The sequence below is a fragment of the Saccopteryx leptura genome, chromosome 1 (genome assembly GCF_036850995.1).
Source record: "Saccopteryx leptura isolate mSacLep1 chromosome 1, mSacLep1_pri_phased_curated, whole genome shotgun sequence".
Taxonomy (NCBI): Eukaryota; Metazoa; Chordata; class Mammalia; order Chiroptera; family Emballonuridae; genus Saccopteryx; species Saccopteryx leptura.
Window position 1 is genome coordinate 416,346 of NC_089503.1, and position 17,592 is coordinate 433,937.

Genomic DNA, 17,592 nt, shown 5'->3' on the forward strand with positions numbered 1-17,592 from the left:
CCGTGGCCCTGGGTCCATCTGTCCCGAGCAGGCTGCCCTCCGAGGCCCTGGGTCCATCTGTCCCGAGCAGGCTGCCCTCCCTGGCCCTGGGTCCATCTGTCCCGAACAGGCTGCCCTCCGCCGAGGCTCTGCTCAGCTTCTGCCGGGGCCTCAGCCCCACCGGTGGCTTGTCAGACTTGGGTCCTCAGGGGTTTCCCAAGAATGAGGTGAGGTGGCGAGGGTCCTGCCCGTGCACTGCCTGAGGAATTAAAGTCGGTGCTGGGAAAAGCCACGTCTGCTCTGAGGAGCCCCTTGGGAAGTGAGGACACGCGGTGGATCGGGCTTCCAGCCAGTCCCTGGTCACTTAGAGTGAGTGGGTGGGTCTTGTCCTCTGCTGCTCCCATCCCTCCTCTCGCTGGCCAAGTGTTTTCTGGCGAGAGGCAGTCCAGGTTCTCCGAGAAGCAGACACCAGGCAGACAAACTGATGGACATGGGGTGGGTGGAGGGGTGGGGGACCCCACGTCCAACTCCGTGTGGCTGCGGGTAGGGGTGGAGGGGTGCAGCACGGGGAGCAGAGCGGCCAAGGGAGATGGCCAAGTTGCAGCCCACGCGCCAGCACCAGCTCCCCCAGGTCCTCGGTGGGGCTCTCAGGCACCCACAGGCCACCCTTCCCCAGTGAAGGCCCCGGCAGGTCTGCTAGAACAGCGGTCCCTGTGCGGGAGCCCTGGATCCGGGCGTGGGCACCGGCAGCAGGTGGGGGTGCTGCCCTGACAGAGCGTGATGCTGCTGCACGTGCAGACCACCTGTGTGCGCGGCCACCCGTGTCTATGGCGGGGCGACCCTCTGGGGTGGCAGTGCGTGCGTGCTGGGCTCAGGGACCAGGGTAGCTAATGGCCTAAATCACATCAGGGTTCCTCTGCCTGCCCAGGACACAACCTGGGTGCCAGTGACCTTGCCCCCTACCTGACCTGACCACACACTCTCTGTCTTCATTCAGTGCCTGGAAAATCTTTGCTTCCTGATGACCCACAGACCATCCCATGCTGGGGACATATACCTGGCCACACACAGGCTGACCCTGCTCCCAGCCTCTCTATCCAGCATGGGTTGGTTCCTCCTTGGGCTAAACCTGGAGCTCAGGGTTGGCAGGCTGTCTCCATCCTGGTCCAAGCACTGGCACAGTGCCCTTGTCTTTGGTCCAGCATGGGACCTGTGCCCAGCACAGGCCAGTGCTGCGTCTTCATCCCCAGGCCCCAGCCAGCACACCCCTCTGCTTCTGGGGTCTGGCTCAGGCAGCGCACACGCCTCGGCCTGGGCCTGGGGCACTGTGGGCACACAGCCGGGGCACTGTCTGCCGGTACACTGGAGATACCTCGGTCTGCTTTTAGGGAATCCGAGTAAAGTGGTTAAGCAGACCTCCACCCCCAGCCCATGCAGAATGGGTGGGCAAAGGGGGCTCCCTTGAGACGCAAAGGACCCTGGGCGGGGTGCTCGAAACCCTGAGTCGCACTGTGCTTAAGGCCCCTGCAATTAGCCTGCCCTGTCATTGGCCCGGCCACAGCAAGGCCCAGGGGACCTCACCCCCAGCCACACAGGGTGTGTGTATGTGTTTAGCCACCCACCTCTGCCAGGCCACTGGGTCAGGGGGTGCCCAATGCCGGGGAAATACAAGGACATGCATCGAGTGCCAAGGATGCTCAGAAAATGTCCTTGCCCCACAGTGTCCCCTCTGCACAGCTCTGTGGGCGGAGAGGGGATGATCCCATCTGTGTGTGAATGGTGTGTGTGCGCGTGACGACAACATGATCATTTGTCTGTGTGGTCTTTGTGTCCAGCCTTACTGACTCACTGCAGGGACCCAGATTTCTCAGAATTAAAGGGACACAGGGGTCACAGGGATCAATACAATGACCCCAAGAAGGAGACTGGCACACACCTGACCCATAGACAGGATCGTGCAGGAGAGACCTCGCTGGCCAGGGACTCCCGCTTACCTTGCACACAGACAGACAGGCAGACACACACACACACGCATGCGCACACAGACGGGACGGGCACACGTGGAATCAGGGAGACACGCCGCACATGTTCTGGAAGACAAGCCACTAAACCACAGGACCCAGCAGGGCAGTGGAGATGAAAAGCTGAAGTTCCCGAACTTGATTCTAAAATACTCAGGCGCCTCCACCCAGAAGCCACAGGCCGCACAGTGCCCCAGGGGACAGTTGGAGGCCGCGGCCAAAAGCAGAACGTTCAGGACAGGCTGACCCAGCACCGATGCTGGGGTTCACCCAGGGGACTTGGCTGTGGGTGCCCCTAGGGTGGCGCTCCTCAGGAAGACACCCTCTCCCCCCCCCAGCCAAGAACCAGGCCCAGGTGGCACCTTCTGGAACCAGGCACTCTTTTAATTGAAACCCAGGCTAAGCCTGGTAAGTGGGGAGGGAGGGTCCGGCTGGATCAAGGAGTTAGGGGACCAGAAATCATCAAGGTTAGGGTGAGGACCCTGGGGTTCGAAAGGGGGATCTTCAGGATCAGCTTTGGGTACACAGCCTGGAGCTGGGGGGTGGGCATCAGGCCTTCGAGTAGAATCGGGTTCCAGGAGGTCAGGGTGTGGCGCCCCGGGGGTTAGTGTCCTGGGGGGGGGGGGGTTAGTGTCCTGGGGTTGGGGGCCCTGGGTCAGGACAGGGGTAGGGCCCGGCTTGTCAGTCATAGTCCGAGTCCTCAAACTTGGTGCTGAAGAAGGCCGCGGAGTCCTTGGCCAGCCGGGACAGGTGCAGGGCCCCGGTCACCACCAGCGCCAGGATCAGCAGAGGCGGCACCAGGGCCCACATGGTGGCCAGGATGTTGTAGCACTTGGCTTTGGAGCCTAGACGCCGGGCCTCCTCCAAGTCTCCAGCCACCTTCTGGTCCCGGGCCTGCAGACAGCAGCAAGGCCTGTTCCCTATGTGCACAGGACCTGGTGGGGGGCTGGTTCCCCCACCACCCCAGGCAGCCACTGGGTCCACACCTCGGAGGGCCATGCCGAACCCAAGACCTGGATGGAGGCATGTGGCCTGAGGGGACATTGACCTAGGCTGAACCCACTGCCTCCACTGCCCCCAGCTGGACACACAGGTTTGGCCCCAGGTGGGGGCGGGGAGGGGCCCCGTCCTCAGCCTAAAGCGGGGCTGGAAGGTGCCTCTACCTCCTCCCAGACCAGCATAAGCCTCCAGGAATCCTTGGTGGGTAGGGAGTCCGCTGGGGTGCTGAGACCCCCGCCAGAGAAGCTGAAGCTAGGGGCTTTGCTCACGGGAGCCTCAGAGCACCCCCGTCGCCTCTGCGCTCTTTGGAGCGGCCCAGACCCCCTCCCAGCTCCCCGGAGACCCCGCCTCCGCCCCAGCTCGAGCCGCAGCCCGCCCACCTTGATGGAGTAGGCCAGCGCCAGGAAGCCCAGGCAGCACAGGTTCAGGTAGAGGGTGCTGAACACCGACCAGATCAAGTGGTCGCGGGGCGGGGGGCACGGCGCCCCCAGCGCCACAGCTGTGTGCGCCGCGCCATCGGCCTTGCGGGGCGTCGGGGCGCGGGGGTCCTCGCGGGGGTACGCGGTGTCCATGGGTTCCAGCGCCGTCGCAGCCTCGCTCCGCTCTCGCGCGGACGGGGCGCCCGGGGCCGCTTATACCCGCCACCGCCCCGGCCGCCGGCGCCGGCGCTAAATATAACGACAAATTACAGCCCGGAGCTGCAGCCTCGGAGCGCGGCGCCCCGCCCGCCCGCCGCCCCCCACCGCGCGAGCCCAGGACGCCGAGGAGGGGGCTGCAACACCACATCCAGGACCGCGCACCCCGCGGCCCCGCCAGAGCGCCCCGCACCGTGCACAGCCCTGGGGCGGAGACACGAGGCACCTCATCACAGGCACCTGCTGGGGGTGCGGACTGGCTGCAGACCACCCATCAGAGCCTCCTCCCCCCGCAGCAAGAGTTGGAGGGGCCACCTAAGAGCCTTGGTGGGTGCAAGAGTGCCTCAGCTTCAAGGACGGGGGTTGCTGAGACCACAGACCCTCCATCCCCAGAACTCAGACTCAGAGTGCAGGCTCTGCCCATATCACCTTCTGGTCACCAGTGTCCAGCCTTGGGAATAAAGAGTCCCTGCACCTGTCCCTCCTCTTGCAGGACCACGTCCCTGGGCCTGACATCCCTCCTGTGAGACGTGGGACCCCTGGGGACAGGGGCACCCTCGTTTAAGGCATTGCCCACCACAGACAAAGCACAGCCCCCATTGGGCCCAGAAGTTGGGGTGCTGCAGGGGGCTGTCACAAAGCACCTGTGGGTGACGGGACTGAGCAGGGAACCCACCAGGAAGAACTGCTGACCACAGACCAGACCCAGCAGGACGGACCTCTCCCCACAGCTGGAATCCAGGCTCACCCAGGTCCCCAAAGGGCAGGACTGGTGTCGAGATCGTTCACCTCCCTGACACCTGTGGCCACCAGGCTTTCTCTAGCCTCTCCAGAGTGACTGTGCAGGACATGGGGTGGGGGGTGTTCAAGCTCAGGACAGCCCCACCACACGTGTACCAGGCCCAGACAAAGGCTTAGACCAGAAGCCTGGGGGGCCCAACAGCTGGAGAACCTTCTTGGGATTTGACAGCGTCTCCAGCCAGCAGCCCCAGCTGGTTTAGTGAGATGGTGGGAAGATTGGTCCTTCTCAGGGTTCCTCCTGTCCTTTGGGGCTGAGAGCTCTGTCTGTCCCTGGCCCCTGGGTGCCCCTGCCTCGCTGCAGGGGAGCAAGGACAGAGCTGCTGGGCTAGGAGAGGCAGCAACAGGACACAGTGATGGTGGGACCACTCGGGAAGGGCTTCGGGGCCTGAGCTCCATCTCTGCACCCTCCGTGCAAACACCCATCCGTGCAAACACCCATCCGTGCCAACACCATGGCCTCAGAGGCCCTGCATGCCACGTTCACCCAACACCTGGACAGTTCAGAGTCAGGGAGGGTGAGCAGTGCCCCCTGCCCAGGAAATTATAGCATTGTCACATACAATGATGCTTTACTGAGGTGAGCTGCGGATGGGCATGCTTTACAGCAGGGGTCCCCAAACTACGGCCCCACGGGCCGCATGCGGCCCCCTGAGACCATTTATCCGGCCCCCGCCGCACGTCCGGAAGGGGCACCTGTTTCATTGGTGGTCAGTGAGAGGAGCATAGTTCCCATTGAAATACTGGTCAGTTTGTTGATTTAAATTTACTTGTTCTTTTATTTTAAATATTGTATTTGTTCCCGTTTTGTTTTTTTACTTTAAAATAAGATATGTGCAGTGTGCATAGGGATTTGTTCATAGTTTTTTTTATAGTCCGGCCCTCCAATGGTCTGAGGGACAGTGAACTGGCCCCCTGTGTAAAAAGTTTGGGGACCCCTGCTTTACAGAGTGCTGTGAGAAGAGGTGGGGCGTGGGGGCAGGACCAGCAGTGGGAGGGGGGACTTGGTCCACCTGCCACAGGCAGCCACGACTGGCCTCTGCTACGCTGGATGTCTTTCAAAACTTAATGTGGATTGAGAAGCTTGTAATCGCCAGATAAATAATTAATGCGATAATCCCAGTGAGGCCCAGGACCAGGGCCATGGTGTTCAGGCACTTGGCGGTGGACGCGTAGCTCTGCGCCCCGATCACGTCGCCCACCATCTTCCGGTCCCTAGACTGGGGGAGAAGAGATGGTGAGGGGGGCTTGGAGGGGGTCCTGGGGAGATCCAGGTGCTATGACTGAGGTCCTGCCCTGGCTGGTCCCTGCCCAGACCACCTCCACCAGCCCTTCAGCCAGATCAGGGGCCCTCCCCTCCCCGACCCTGGGCCAGAGCAGGACAGCGCCAGGTGGGCCCCTCCCTCACAGACTCCCAGCCTCTCCAGGGGCCCCAGGGCTCCTCCTCCCCCTGCCCTGGCCCCTCTGCTGGCCTCTCACCCCACATGGGGCAGCGTCTTTGAGGACCTTTTCCTTTTTCTGGACCAGACTTGAGGTCTGAGATGGATGTGTGAAGGACATAATTTCTCTAATTAGGCTGGAAAGGAGGGCTCCTGGGGTGGTGGAGACATAGGTGACCCTCCCCTCTGCACGCACGGGCATACAGCCCTCCCCCCGCGGACTCTCACTGGGAATGGACCCCCACCTGACCCACAGGCACTGATACCCAGGAGAGTACTCTCACGAGGAGTCCCCAGTCCCAAGGGCCACCAGGGCAGGAGACCTCTGCGGGCTCACACACAGTCTCTGACGAAGCCCCACGCACCCACCTTCACTGAGTAGGAGAACGCCATGAAGCCCAGGCAGAAGGGGTTGAGGTAAAGCGCGCTGAGCAGGGACCAGACGATGTAGTCGGGCACGACCGTCTCAGGCTGGATGTGGACCACGGTGGACATCACAGGTCTAGAGTCTTGGGGCGTCCCCTGGGTGGCTACCTCGTGTTCCTCCTTGATCATCTCTGGCTCTGGGGAGTAGATATTGCTTCTAGTGAAGAAGGAGAAAGCTTCCTTAAGCAGAGACCTGAGCACCGTGGGTCCACAAACAAGGCTCCTCCCTCTCTGGGGTAATTTAGATTTCTCAAAAGTGTGTATTTCCTGGTGTTTCTTTTTTTTGCGATGGGGGAGGGGAGAGAGAGAGAAAGAGAGAGAGAGAGAGAACAAGGTAGACAGGAAGGGAGAGAGATGAGAAGCATCAACTCATAGTTGTGGCACCTTAGTTGTTCATTGATTGCTTTCTCATATGTGCCTTGGCGGGGGGGTGGGGGGCTACAGCAGAGCGAGTGACCCCTTGCTCAAGCCAGCAACCTTGGGCTTCAAGCCAGTAACCTTTGGGCTCAAGCCAGTGACCATGGGGTCACGTCTGATCCCACACTCAAGCTAATAACCTCGGGGTTTTGAACCTGGGTCCTCAGCAACCCAGGCCGATGTTGTATCCACTGCACCACCGCCCGGTCAGGCTTCCTGGTGATTTGTAGTTGGTGATTTGGATGGATCCTAGGGGTCTGGGCAAACTACTCAGTGCCACCTTACACTAGAACAGTGTGGGAGGTGAGCCTTTGGTCTAAGAAGAGAGGGCTGCCCCATTCAGGCACTCAAGTCAGAACTGTGTTAGCTGCCCCCACCTCCCCATCGAAGGCTGTGGTGGGCCCTGGGGACCTTTCCCAGCCTGGAGTCACCCCACCCTTTCCTCGCTCCAGGCCCAAGCCCGTGCCTGCGTCACTGTCCCCGTGCAGGGCCACCACCAATTGTCACACAAGGCTCCCCACCAGCCCCAGAAAGAGCTTTATACTGATTCCAGTGTTTTATTTTTTTGTTAAGTATTCCTCTGATTTCATCAAGCTTGGAATAGTTGCCAGAGTCTAAACATGTTAATTTTGGTCATTTTTTTTTAAAAAAGAAGTCTAAGCAACTCGAGCACATATGACTTTTTATTTATTTTTATTTATTTATTTATTCATTTTAGAGAGGAGAGAGAGAGAGAGGAGAGATAGAGAGAGAGAGAAGGGGGGGAGGAGCAGGAAGCATCAACTCCCATATGTGCCTTGACTAGGCAAGCCCAGGGTTTCGAACCGGCGACCTCAGCATTTCCAGGTCAACGCTTTATCCACTGTGCCACCACAGGTCAGGCAATTTTGGTCATTTTTGACAGGTTTGTGGGGGGGGGGGTTTGCTTCCCAGTGGCGGGATGGGCTTCTACAGGCCCCTCAGCAAAAGTTCTCATCATGGCAAGTGTGAGGGCTGCATCGTCCCTCCATTTTTCAACACGGAACAGCTAACATACGTGCATATCATGGGAAGTAAATGCCAATGAAGAAGTGGAAGAGCCTGACCTGTGGTGGCGCAGTGGATAAAGCATTGACCTGGAAATGCTGGGGTCACCAGTTCGAAACCCTGGGCTTGCCTGGTCAAGGCACATATGGGAGTTGATGCTTCCAGCTCCTCCCTCCTTCTCTCTCTCTGTCTCTCCTCTCTCTCTCTCTCTCTCTCTCTCTCTCTCTCTCTCTCCCTCTCATCTCTAAAATGAATAAATAAATAAATAAATTTAAAAAAAAAAAGTCCCCAGCACCTTAAAGGTATCATGTCCAATTAAAAAAAAAAAAAAAGTGGAAGAAACATAAGACGAGGGTCAAGAATGACGAAATGACAGAAAGAATGACAGATGACATACAATTAAGTGTGCTTACCTACAGCTAATTTTACAGACATTGGGAGGGCATGGGGGGTGGGTCGTGGTCCGGTAGCAGAAACCCGCACATCCCGAGCAGCTTCCTGTCTCCCACCCCTTGCAGAGACCCGGGAGCTGGAGGCCTGGAGACAGGTGTTCCTGACATCAGCCTGACAGCTTCACCTCACCCAGGACATCAGCCTGAGAGCCTCACCCCACCCAGGACCCAGAGCAGGCACTGGAGACAGGTGTTCCTGACATCAGCCTGAGAGCCTCACCCCACCCAGGACCCGGAGAACTGGAGACAGGTGTTCCTGACATCAGCCTGACAGCTTCACCTCACCCAGGACATCAGCCTGAGAGCCTCACCCCACCCAGGACCCAGAGCAGGCATCGGCTCTCGGCCCTGAGAGCTCGGGGAGAAACACACAGGTTCATGCTGCAGCCCCACGGTCCACGGATCAACGCCCCACAGTGTCACGTCAGCTGGGCCAGAGTACACAGAAGAGACGCCCCAGGAGCCAGCTTCAGATGACAGCACAACTGGAAGGGGGACAGCCCCTTTTAGTGATCTGAGCCCCCCCCCCCACCTGAGAAAATGTCTGCAAAACGCCCTGTGCTCTGGGAGACAGAAATGTTAGGAGGCAGGAGAAGGTGGACATTCCTCATCTTCCAGTCACTGTTCAGTCCCTGGTGGACCTTGTCTTAGTGGGATCCTTCTTTGAATGAGGTCCAGATGTCATGGGGAGGGGACAATGGCTGAAGCCCCTCCATCCCTTCAAGGTTGGATGAATTCAAATGTTGACCCTCATTTCGGTCACCTCTGACCAGAGCCATTGTATCAGCAGAACCTCACAAACCCTTCTTCTTGGGCTAATCTCAGCCCAACTGATGTGGCCGATGTCACCCTCCTGAGCCCATTAGGGCTGTCCCCTTGTCCTCAGTCCTGGGCCTGCAGAGGCTGGGCTCTCCAGGCATAAGGAAGAAACAAGAAGAGTCCTAGGAGGTTGCTGTGGCATCCGGATCACTCCCATGCTTGTCACTCGGGCCTTGTCCAGCCCCTGTTGGTCCTGTTGATGCACCAGCCACTTCTGCCCCTGCTTCTGTTGGGGGTCTGAGTATGGCCCAGTTGTGGCTGTGCACTAAGGTGCTCTCTCTTAACCCGGCCACTCCTTAGAAGTTGTCACATGGGCCTCAGCTGGTCTCCTACCTGGAACATCACAGACCTTCTCTGTTCAGGGTGAAAACTAAAACACCAATCAAAAAAAAAAAATACACACACTCCTATGTTCCCTGCAGCATTACTCACAAGAGCTGAGACATGGCCCACACACAGGAAAAAAGTGTAGCCAACAGAAATTGTCTCTGAGGAGGTTCAGATGTTGACTGTAATGACTAGAAAAAGACTATGCATCACTTATCTGACATACGTTCAAAGAAATAAAGGAAATCATGCCAAACAAACTAAGGAAAAGTATTAGAAGGATGTCGCACCAAACAGAGAATGTCAATAAAAAGATAGAAGTCGCCTGACCTGTGGTGGCGCAGTGGATAAAGTGTCAACCTGGAAATGCTGAGGTTGCCGGTTCAAAGCCTTGGGCTTGCCTGGTCGAGGCACATATGGGAGTTGATGCTTCCTGCTCCTCCCCCTCTTCTCTCTCTCTCTCTCTCTCTCCCCCCCTCTCTATAATGAATAAATAAAATCTAAAAAAAAAAAGATAGAAGTCATCAAAAAAGGACAAATAGAAATTCTGCAGTGAAGGAGTACAAAAACATGAAAATTTCATAGAGGGACTGAGTAGCATATCTGAGGAGAAGAGAAAGAACCCGTGAACTTTAGGAAACATCCATTGAGATCATCCATCAGAGGAATGAATGGGTAAAAGAAACTGTAGCAAACACAAGCAAAGGAAGATGACTCAGCCATCAAGAAGAATGAAATGTTGCCATTTGCAACATGGTGGGTGAACCCTGAGGGCATTAGTTAAGTGAGATACTAAGTCAGACACAGGATCGCAAACACCTCATGGTCTCTCTGGTATGTGGAATGAACCAATCAAACGAACAAAGAGCCCCATATACAGAAAGCAGATTGGTGGTTGCTGGAGGGAGGGGTGGGGTGAGATAGGTGGGTAGAGGAGGACCAAAGGTAAAAACTTTCAGCTACAAGGCCCTGGCCGGTTGGCTCAATGGTAGAGCGTCGGCCTGGCGTGCGGAAGTCCCGGGTTCGATTCCCAGCCAGGGCACACAGGAGAAGCGCCCATCTGCTTCTCCACCCCTCCCCCTCTCCTTCCTCTCTGTCTCTCTCTTCCCCTCCCGCAGCCAAGGCTCCATTGGAGCAAAGATGGCCTGGGCGCTGAGGATGGCTCCATGGCCTCTGCCTCAGGTGCTAAAATGGCTCTGGTCGCAGCAGAGCGACACCCCGGATGGGCAGAGCATCACCCCCTGGTGGGCATGCTGGTTGGATCCCGGTCGGGCTCATGCAGGAGTCTGTCTGACTGCCTCCCTGTTTCCAGCTTCAGAAAAATACAAAAAATACTAAAAAGAACAACAACTTTTAGCTACAAATTAAATACGTCACAGGGACATAGAGCACAGACTGGTAACTGCAGTTGACAATACTGTATTGCACAGGTGAAAGTTTCTGTGACAGTAGATCTTAAAAGTCCTCATCACAAGAGAACAGAGAAGCCATGTTTGGAACGATGTGTGGGGTTAGGATGTTAACTGGGTTTGTGGTGGTGATCGTTTTGTAGTGCATGCGAACAGAAAATCCAGACGCTGTACACCTGAAGCTGACATGATGTCATATGGCCATATGGTTATTTTGTCATATGCGATTATTTTGTCATTTGAAGAGAAATACCCCACATGTGGTTTTTCTAGTGGTTAGAGAATTCGTTGTTCTGTGCAACAGTCAGTGCTGGCAGATGGAAAAAGGGGAAAAGAATTTACTCCAACCAATCCATGCATCAAAGTCTAAAATGTCACATGATGAGTGCTGGCTGGATAGCATAGTTGGTTAGAGCATTGTCCAGAAGAACAGAGGTTGGCGGTTCAATCCCCAGTCAGGGCACATACAGGAACAGATTGATGTTCCTGTCTCTCTCTCTTTCTCTCTCTCACTCTCATTCTAAAGTCAATACAGTAAACATTAAAACAAAATGTCACCTGATAAAACTCTTGTCTTCACTGGACCCCCAGGATGGTACTTTTGACTGAATCTCCACCTCACTTTTTTTTTTTTTTTTACTAGTCCTGTTACCACCAGGACTAAGAGAGTTTCAAGGTTCCCACCAGGACTAAGAGAGTTTCTAGGTTCCCATCTGCAGTTTTTCTAGTAACTGTTGGGACACCTGCTTATCCTGTTTGGTCTGGGCTCAGGAACGCTGACTCCCTCATTCAGTGGGGAGACAAACCGCCCTTGGTCCCCCCCCCCTTTTCCCTGTCCTGATAACTGTCTATCCTGCCCAACAGAATGGTAAGATATTAAACTCATTCAAATTAAATTATTGATTGCTAAAGCTGATTTAAAATTTCAAGAAATCTTGATGCGTTTTATATGATACAAACTTTGAGAAAAGGCTAGAAAACCTTAAATCTTATAAAATAAAACATATACACCATGAAACATCAACCAAAAAGGGGGCTTTTGCATTTATATTAATACTGGACAGTGTAGACTTTAAGGGGGGAAAAAACCTTATTAGTGGGATATTTCACTGTGATGAAAAACCCACACAAAGGCTTATCATATTCAAAGTGCAAAGATATTGCCTGACCAGGTGGTGGCGCAGTGAATAGGGTGTCAAACTGGGACGCGGAGGACCCAGGTTCGAAGCCCCAAGCTCACCAGCTTGAGTGCAGGCTCATCTGGTTTGAGCAAGGTTCACCAGCTTGAGTCCAAGGTCGCTGGCTCGAGCAAGGGGTCACTCGGTCTGCTGTAGTCCCCTGGTCAAGGCACATATGAGAAAGCAATCAATGAACAACTAAGGTGCCACAGTGAAGAACTGATGCTTCTCATCTCTCTCCCTTCCTGTTTGTCTGTCCCTATCTGCCCTTCTGTCTATCTCTGTCTCTGTCCCCTTCCCCCACAAAAGTACAAAAATATTAAAAATAGACAGATTAAAAACCAAGGCACCTTTTTTCAACAGAAAATCAAAAGATGAGAATTGCATCAATGCTCACATTTGAAACCACACCAGCAAGAAATGAGGCAAAGTACTGACAATGTTGAAAAAGCAAAAACCCACCTGTCCGAGGTCCTGTGTCTAGGTAGGAGCTCGCTCCTCAAAAGTGAAGGAGGAGGCCCTGGCCGGTTGGTTCAGTGGTAGAGCATCAGCCTGGCGTGCAGAAGTCCCGGGTTCGATTCCCGGCCAGGGCACACAGAAGAAGTGCCCATCTGTTTCTCCACTCCCCCCCCCTCCTTCCTCTCTGTCTCTCTCTTCCCCTCCCGCAGCCAAGGCTCCATTGGAGCAAAGATGGCCCGGGCGCTGGGGATGGCTCCTTGGCCTCTGCCCCAGGCGCTAGAGTGGCTCTGGTCGCGACAGAGCGACGCCCCAGGGGGCAGAGCATCGCCCCCTGGTGGGCAGAGCATCGCCCCTGGTGGGCGTGCCAGGTGGATCCCGGTCGGGCGCATGTGGGAGTCTGTCTGACTGTCTCTCCCCGTTTCCAGCTTCAGAGAAATACAAAAAAAAAAAAAAAAAAAAAGTGAAGGAGGAAAGGGTTGCCTCAAACACACAAGACCAGGGAATTGGTCAGCAGACTTACCCTGTAAGAAACGTTATTTATTTATTTTTTTATTCAGTGAGAGGAGGGGAGGCAGAAAGACAGACTCGTGCAGATGCCCTGACCGGGATCCACCCGGCAAGGCCACTAGGAGGCGATGCTCTGTTGCTCAGCAACCGAGTTCCTAGTCTCTGAGGTGAAGCCCATGGAGCCATCTTCAGCACCCAGGGCCAATTCCCTCTGTTGGTCAAATAAGTTTGTAAATATGATATATATGTCTGCTCGCTTAGAGTTTGCATTGGGTGTGGGGGAGAGGCTGTAAGCAGGCAGGGTCGTTATAGCCTAAGGCTTAGTTTTAAGACTAAGCCTTTCCCACCCTAAGTGACTTTGTATCAGAGACTTCCTTGTTTGTATATTGGATTAAAGGTTTGGATTTCTACACTATAAACTGGGGCAGAGGAGCCCATGCTGGAGGAGAGCAGAGAAAGGCCATGTGGAGGAGGCCAGGAGAGGCAGCCAAGATGGTGGAGTGCTGAAGGAGAAGCCAGTTTGTGCAGAGAGAAGGAGATGGGGGACAGAGGTGAATAAGGCTGGTGAGGTAGAAACCTTTGATTCTAGGAAACTCGGATAAGTCAGTGGCTTTGGGAGCCCTGAGTAGAAAGAGAAGTGTTTTTCCGCTGTGTGTATTTCTTGCCCACCAGGTGCAAGCTAGGATTAAAGATGATGGCCCACCAGCTCTTGGCTCCATTGTTTCATTACCGTCTGTCTGAATCAAATTCAAACCTGCATGGGCCAGGCAGCTGTGATGGTGGCCGTGGCTACTGGCTTTATACCCTCCAATCTAGCCGTGTCTGCAGGAAGGGAAATGAGAGAGAGAGAAGCGGGGGGGGGGGGAGAAGCAGATGGGTGCTTCTCTTGTGTGCCTAACCGGGACTTGAACCTGGGATTTCCACCAGCCAAGCTGATGCTCTACCACTGATTAGATTTTTAAAAGATTTTTACTTATTTATTCATTTTAGAGAGAGGAGAGAGAGAGACAGAAAGAGAGAGAGATAGAGAGAAGGGAGGAGGAACAGGAAGCATCAACTCCCATAGATGCCCTGACCAGGGTTTCGAACCGGCGACCTCAGCAGTACTAGGTCGATGCTTTATCCACTGCGCCCCCACAGGTCAGGCAAGAATTGTTAAAAAGTTTTCACTCAGAAATAAAACTGCAATTTTTAAAAATCTCCATTAAGAAAGGAAGTGCACGAGAGAAGGAATAAAGAAAGGTAAAATAAAATATTCTGTTTCTTACTTTAAATTGAATGAGAGGGAAGAACAAGGTCAGGGCAGATGGCAACAGCGATGGTGTCGTTGGTCAGTGTCGAACGCGGCTCCGGGAAGAGAGCATCAGAGACGCTTTAAGGGACGGGAGGGAGGACCTGGAAGCAGCTGCTGTAAGTTCCTTGCACAACCTGTGAGGTTGTGGTATTGTTTGAAGGTGGGGCACTTAGTTAAAAATATATAGCGGGTGTGGCCCTGGCCGGTTGGCTCAGTGGTAGAGCGTTGGCCTGGCGTGCAGAGGTCCCGGGTTCGATTCCCGGCCAGGGCACACAGGAGAAGCGCCCATTTGCTTCTCCACCCCCCCCCCCCTTCCTCTCTGTCTCTCTCTTCCTCTCCCGCAGCCAAGGCTCCATTGGAGCAAAGATGGCCCAGGCGCTGGGGATGGCTCCTTGGCCTCTGCCCCAGGCGCTAGAGTGGCTCTGGTCACAACGGAGCGACCCCCCCCAGGGGCAGAGCATCGCCCCCTGGTGGGCGTGCCGGGTGGATCCCGGTCGGGCGCATGCGGGAGTCTGTCTGACTGTCTCTCCCCATTTCCAGCTTCAGAAAAATACAAAATAATAATAATAATAATAAAAATATATAGCGGGTGATTATAGCAAAAATGATAAAGTAACATCCCCTCACCCCCCGCCAAGCCCTCTTTGCCACAAAAGGTATATAACACTGGAAAAACTTGTAAGAATAAATCTTTTCAGAACGCTATGAATTATAAAAATTCTCGCACTACTTTGCTGATGGTTTAATCAAGGAAAGCACTTGAGTCTTTGTCAGAGCAGGAGCTTTGTGGCATTTGAACTGCTCCTGTTCCCATCCTCGGCCACTCCCACCAGCTTTTGGTAACTTGGAAACCAAGCCCACAGCCCTGGAGAAGCTCTGCCCACAGAACTGCCCCTGTTAAACCTCTGTGATGACACCCTGCAGACCCTGCCCACCGTGACCTTTTCCTGCCCAACTCGGAGCTTTTCCCAGGGACATCTGTCTCAATTGACAAGAGCGATTGTCATCGATGGCTGCAGTGGCTTGAGGGGGTAGAAAGCCCGTGGAGGAAACAATAAGCTGCCTTGCAGGGTAGCTCAGCTGGGTAGAGCACTGCCCACTGTTCCAAGGTGGTGGGTTCAATCCCCAGTGAGGGCACATACAAGAACCAGCCAATGACGCATAAATAAGTGGGACAACAAATCACTGTGTCCCTCACTCTCTCTTCGTTCTCTCTCTTTCAAATCAATAAATTTAAAAAATAATGTTTTGGGGTTTTTTTTTGTATTTTTCTGAAGCTGGAAACAGGGAGAGACAGTCAGACAGACTCCCACATGCGCCCGACCGGGATCCACCAGGCACGCCTACCAGGGGGCGACGCTCTGCCCACCAGGGGGCGATGCTCTGCCCCTCCGGGGGGTCACTCTGCCACAACCAGAGCCACTCTAGCACCTGGGGCAGAGGCCAAGGAGCCATCCCCAGCGCCTGGGCCATCTTTGCTCCAATGGAGCCTTGGCTGCGGGAGGGGAAGAGAGAGACAGAGAGGAAGGAGGGGGGGGGTGGAGAAGCAAATGGGCGCTTCTCCTGTGTGCCCTGGCCGGGAATCGAACCCGGGTACCCTGCACGCCAGGCTGACGCTCTACCGCTGAGCCAACCAGCCAGGGCCAAAAATAATAATTTTTTTAAGAAAGTAAATGATAAGCTAATGAGAAAACTTAAGAGAACAAGCTGGGGGCAAGATGTCCACGGGGGGGCTTTGAAAAGCTACAACAACAGTTTTTATTCTTTCTTTTTTTTTTTTTTTTTTTTCTTTTTCCGAAGCTGGAAACGGGGAGAGACAGTCAGACAGACTCCCGCATGCGCCCGACCGGGATCCACCCGGCATGCCCACCAGGGGTGATGCTCTGCCCACCAGGGGGCGATGCTCTGCCCCTCCGGGGTGTCGCTTTGCCACGACCAGAGCCACTCTAGCGCCTGGGGCAGAGGCCAAGGAGCCATCCCCAGCGCCCGGGCCATCTCTGCTCCAATGGAGCCTTGGCTGCGGGAGGGGAAGAGAGAGACAGAGAGGAAGGAGGGGGTGGGGGGTGGAGAAGCAAATGGACGCTTCTCCTATGTGCCCTGGCCAGGAATCGAACCCGGGTCCCCCGCACGCCAGGCCGACGCTCTACCGCTGAGCCAACCGGCCAGGGCCTACAACAACAGTTTTTAAATGAGCAAAGGAATGGGGATCACGTTTCTTCCAAGAAAAAGACATACAAGTGGCCAACGAGCATGTGGAAAGTTATTAAGCATTATGCTCATGAAGAAATGCAAATTAAACCACAATGAGATACCATCACATACCCATACGGATGCTGTTACCAAAATACCAGGAATGAACAAGTCTGGGTGAGGATGAAGAGAAATAGGAACCCTCCGGCAGTGCTGGTGGGAGGTGTAATGGAGCAGCTGCCCTCAGACTCTGAACGGAGTTACCGTGTGACTCAGCAATTCTATCCCAGGTGTCTACAGAGACGCCAACACCTAGGTCCGCACAGAAGCCATACACCCTGGTCACGGCAGCATTCTGCTAATGGCCCATGTAAGTAGAAACTACCCAACTGCCTAGCAGTGGAAGAAAGAGTGCACAAATAGTTACCTACACACACAGGGGAAGGGGCCAAGTCCTGACACGGGCTACAACCTGGATGAAACTCAAAAATGTTTTGCTAAGAGGAAGCAGACAGACTCAAAAAGCTACAGATTGGCCCTGGCCGGTTGGGGTTGGCTCAGCGGTAGAGCATCGGCCTGGCATACGGGGGACCCGGGTTCAATTCCCGGCCAGGGCATATAGGAGAAGCGCCCATTTGCTTCTCCACCCCCCCCCCTCCTTCCTCTCTGTCTCTCTCTTCCCCTCCCGCAGCCAAGGCTCCATTGGAGCAAAGATGGCCCGGGCGCTGGAGATGGCTCCTTGGCCTCTGCCCCAGGCGCTAGAGTGGCTCTGGTCGCGGCAGAGCGACGCCCCGGAGGGGCAGAGCATCACCCCCTGGTGGGCAGAGCGTCGCCCCTGGTGGGCGTGCTGGGTGGATCCCGGTCGGGCGCATGCGGGAGTCTGTCTGACTGTCTCTCCCCGTTTCCAGCTTCAGAAAAATACAAAAAAAAAAAAAAAAAAAAAAAGCTACAGATTATATATGAGTCCTTTTCATATGCTATGTCTGGATCAGGCAATTCTGTGGAGACAGAGAGCAGACTCGTGGCTATCAGGAAGGAGATGAGAGGAGAAGGAAGTGGAGTGATTACCTAAGGGACACGGTGTCTTACGGAGATGAAGAAAGTTTGAAGGGTGTGGTTGCAACACATTGTGAATACAGTAAGTGCCACTGATTTGTACACTTTTTAAATGGCTAATTCAGTGGTGGGATTCAAATAATTTAATAACCAGTTATCTG

General features: G+C 54.7%; 2 protein-coding genes across 7 annotated transcripts; both read right to left on the reverse strand.

Annotated features, from left to right (window-relative positions):
- Positions 1–586: 586 nt before the first annotated feature.
- IFITM5 (interferon induced transmembrane protein 5) lies at positions 587–3,720 on the reverse strand. The gene is made up of 2 exons (XM_066364734.1): positions 3,380–3,720; positions 587–2,894 (listed from the first exon to the last, which is right to left on the reverse strand). The coding sequence occupies exons 1-2, from the start codon at positions 3,569–3,571 to the stop codon at positions 2,682–2,684; spliced, it is 405 nt and encodes a 134-aa protein (XP_066220831.1). The 5' UTR covers positions 3,572–3,720; the 3' UTR covers positions 587–2,681.
- Positions 3,721–5,196: 1,476 nt separating this feature from the next.
- On the reverse strand, positions 5,197–16,583 carry LOC136392743 (interferon-induced transmembrane protein 3-like). 6 transcript variants are annotated; one of them, XM_066365570.1, is made up of 4 exons: positions 16,508–16,560; positions 14,160–14,319; positions 6,241–6,454; positions 5,197–5,652 (listed from the first exon to the last, which is right to left on the reverse strand). In XM_066365570.1, the coding sequence occupies exons 3-4, from the start codon at positions 6,424–6,426 to the stop codon at positions 5,491–5,493; spliced, it is 348 nt and encodes a 115-aa protein (XP_066221667.1). In that variant the 5' UTR covers positions 6,427–6,454; positions 14,160–14,319; positions 16,508–16,560; the 3' UTR covers positions 5,197–5,490. The 6 variants fall into 6 exon arrangements, with proteins under 6 accessions (XP_066221667.1, XP_066221508.1, XP_066221417.1 ...); XM_066365411.1 differs by lacking the exons at positions 14,160–14,319; positions 16,508–16,560 and adding exons at positions 11,988–12,085; positions 12,388–12,441 and having other exon boundaries at positions 6,241–6,434; XM_066365320.1 differs by lacking the exons at positions 14,160–14,319; positions 16,508–16,560 and adding exons at positions 11,988–12,085; positions 12,388–12,441.
- Positions 16,584–17,592: the final 1,009 nt, after the last annotated feature.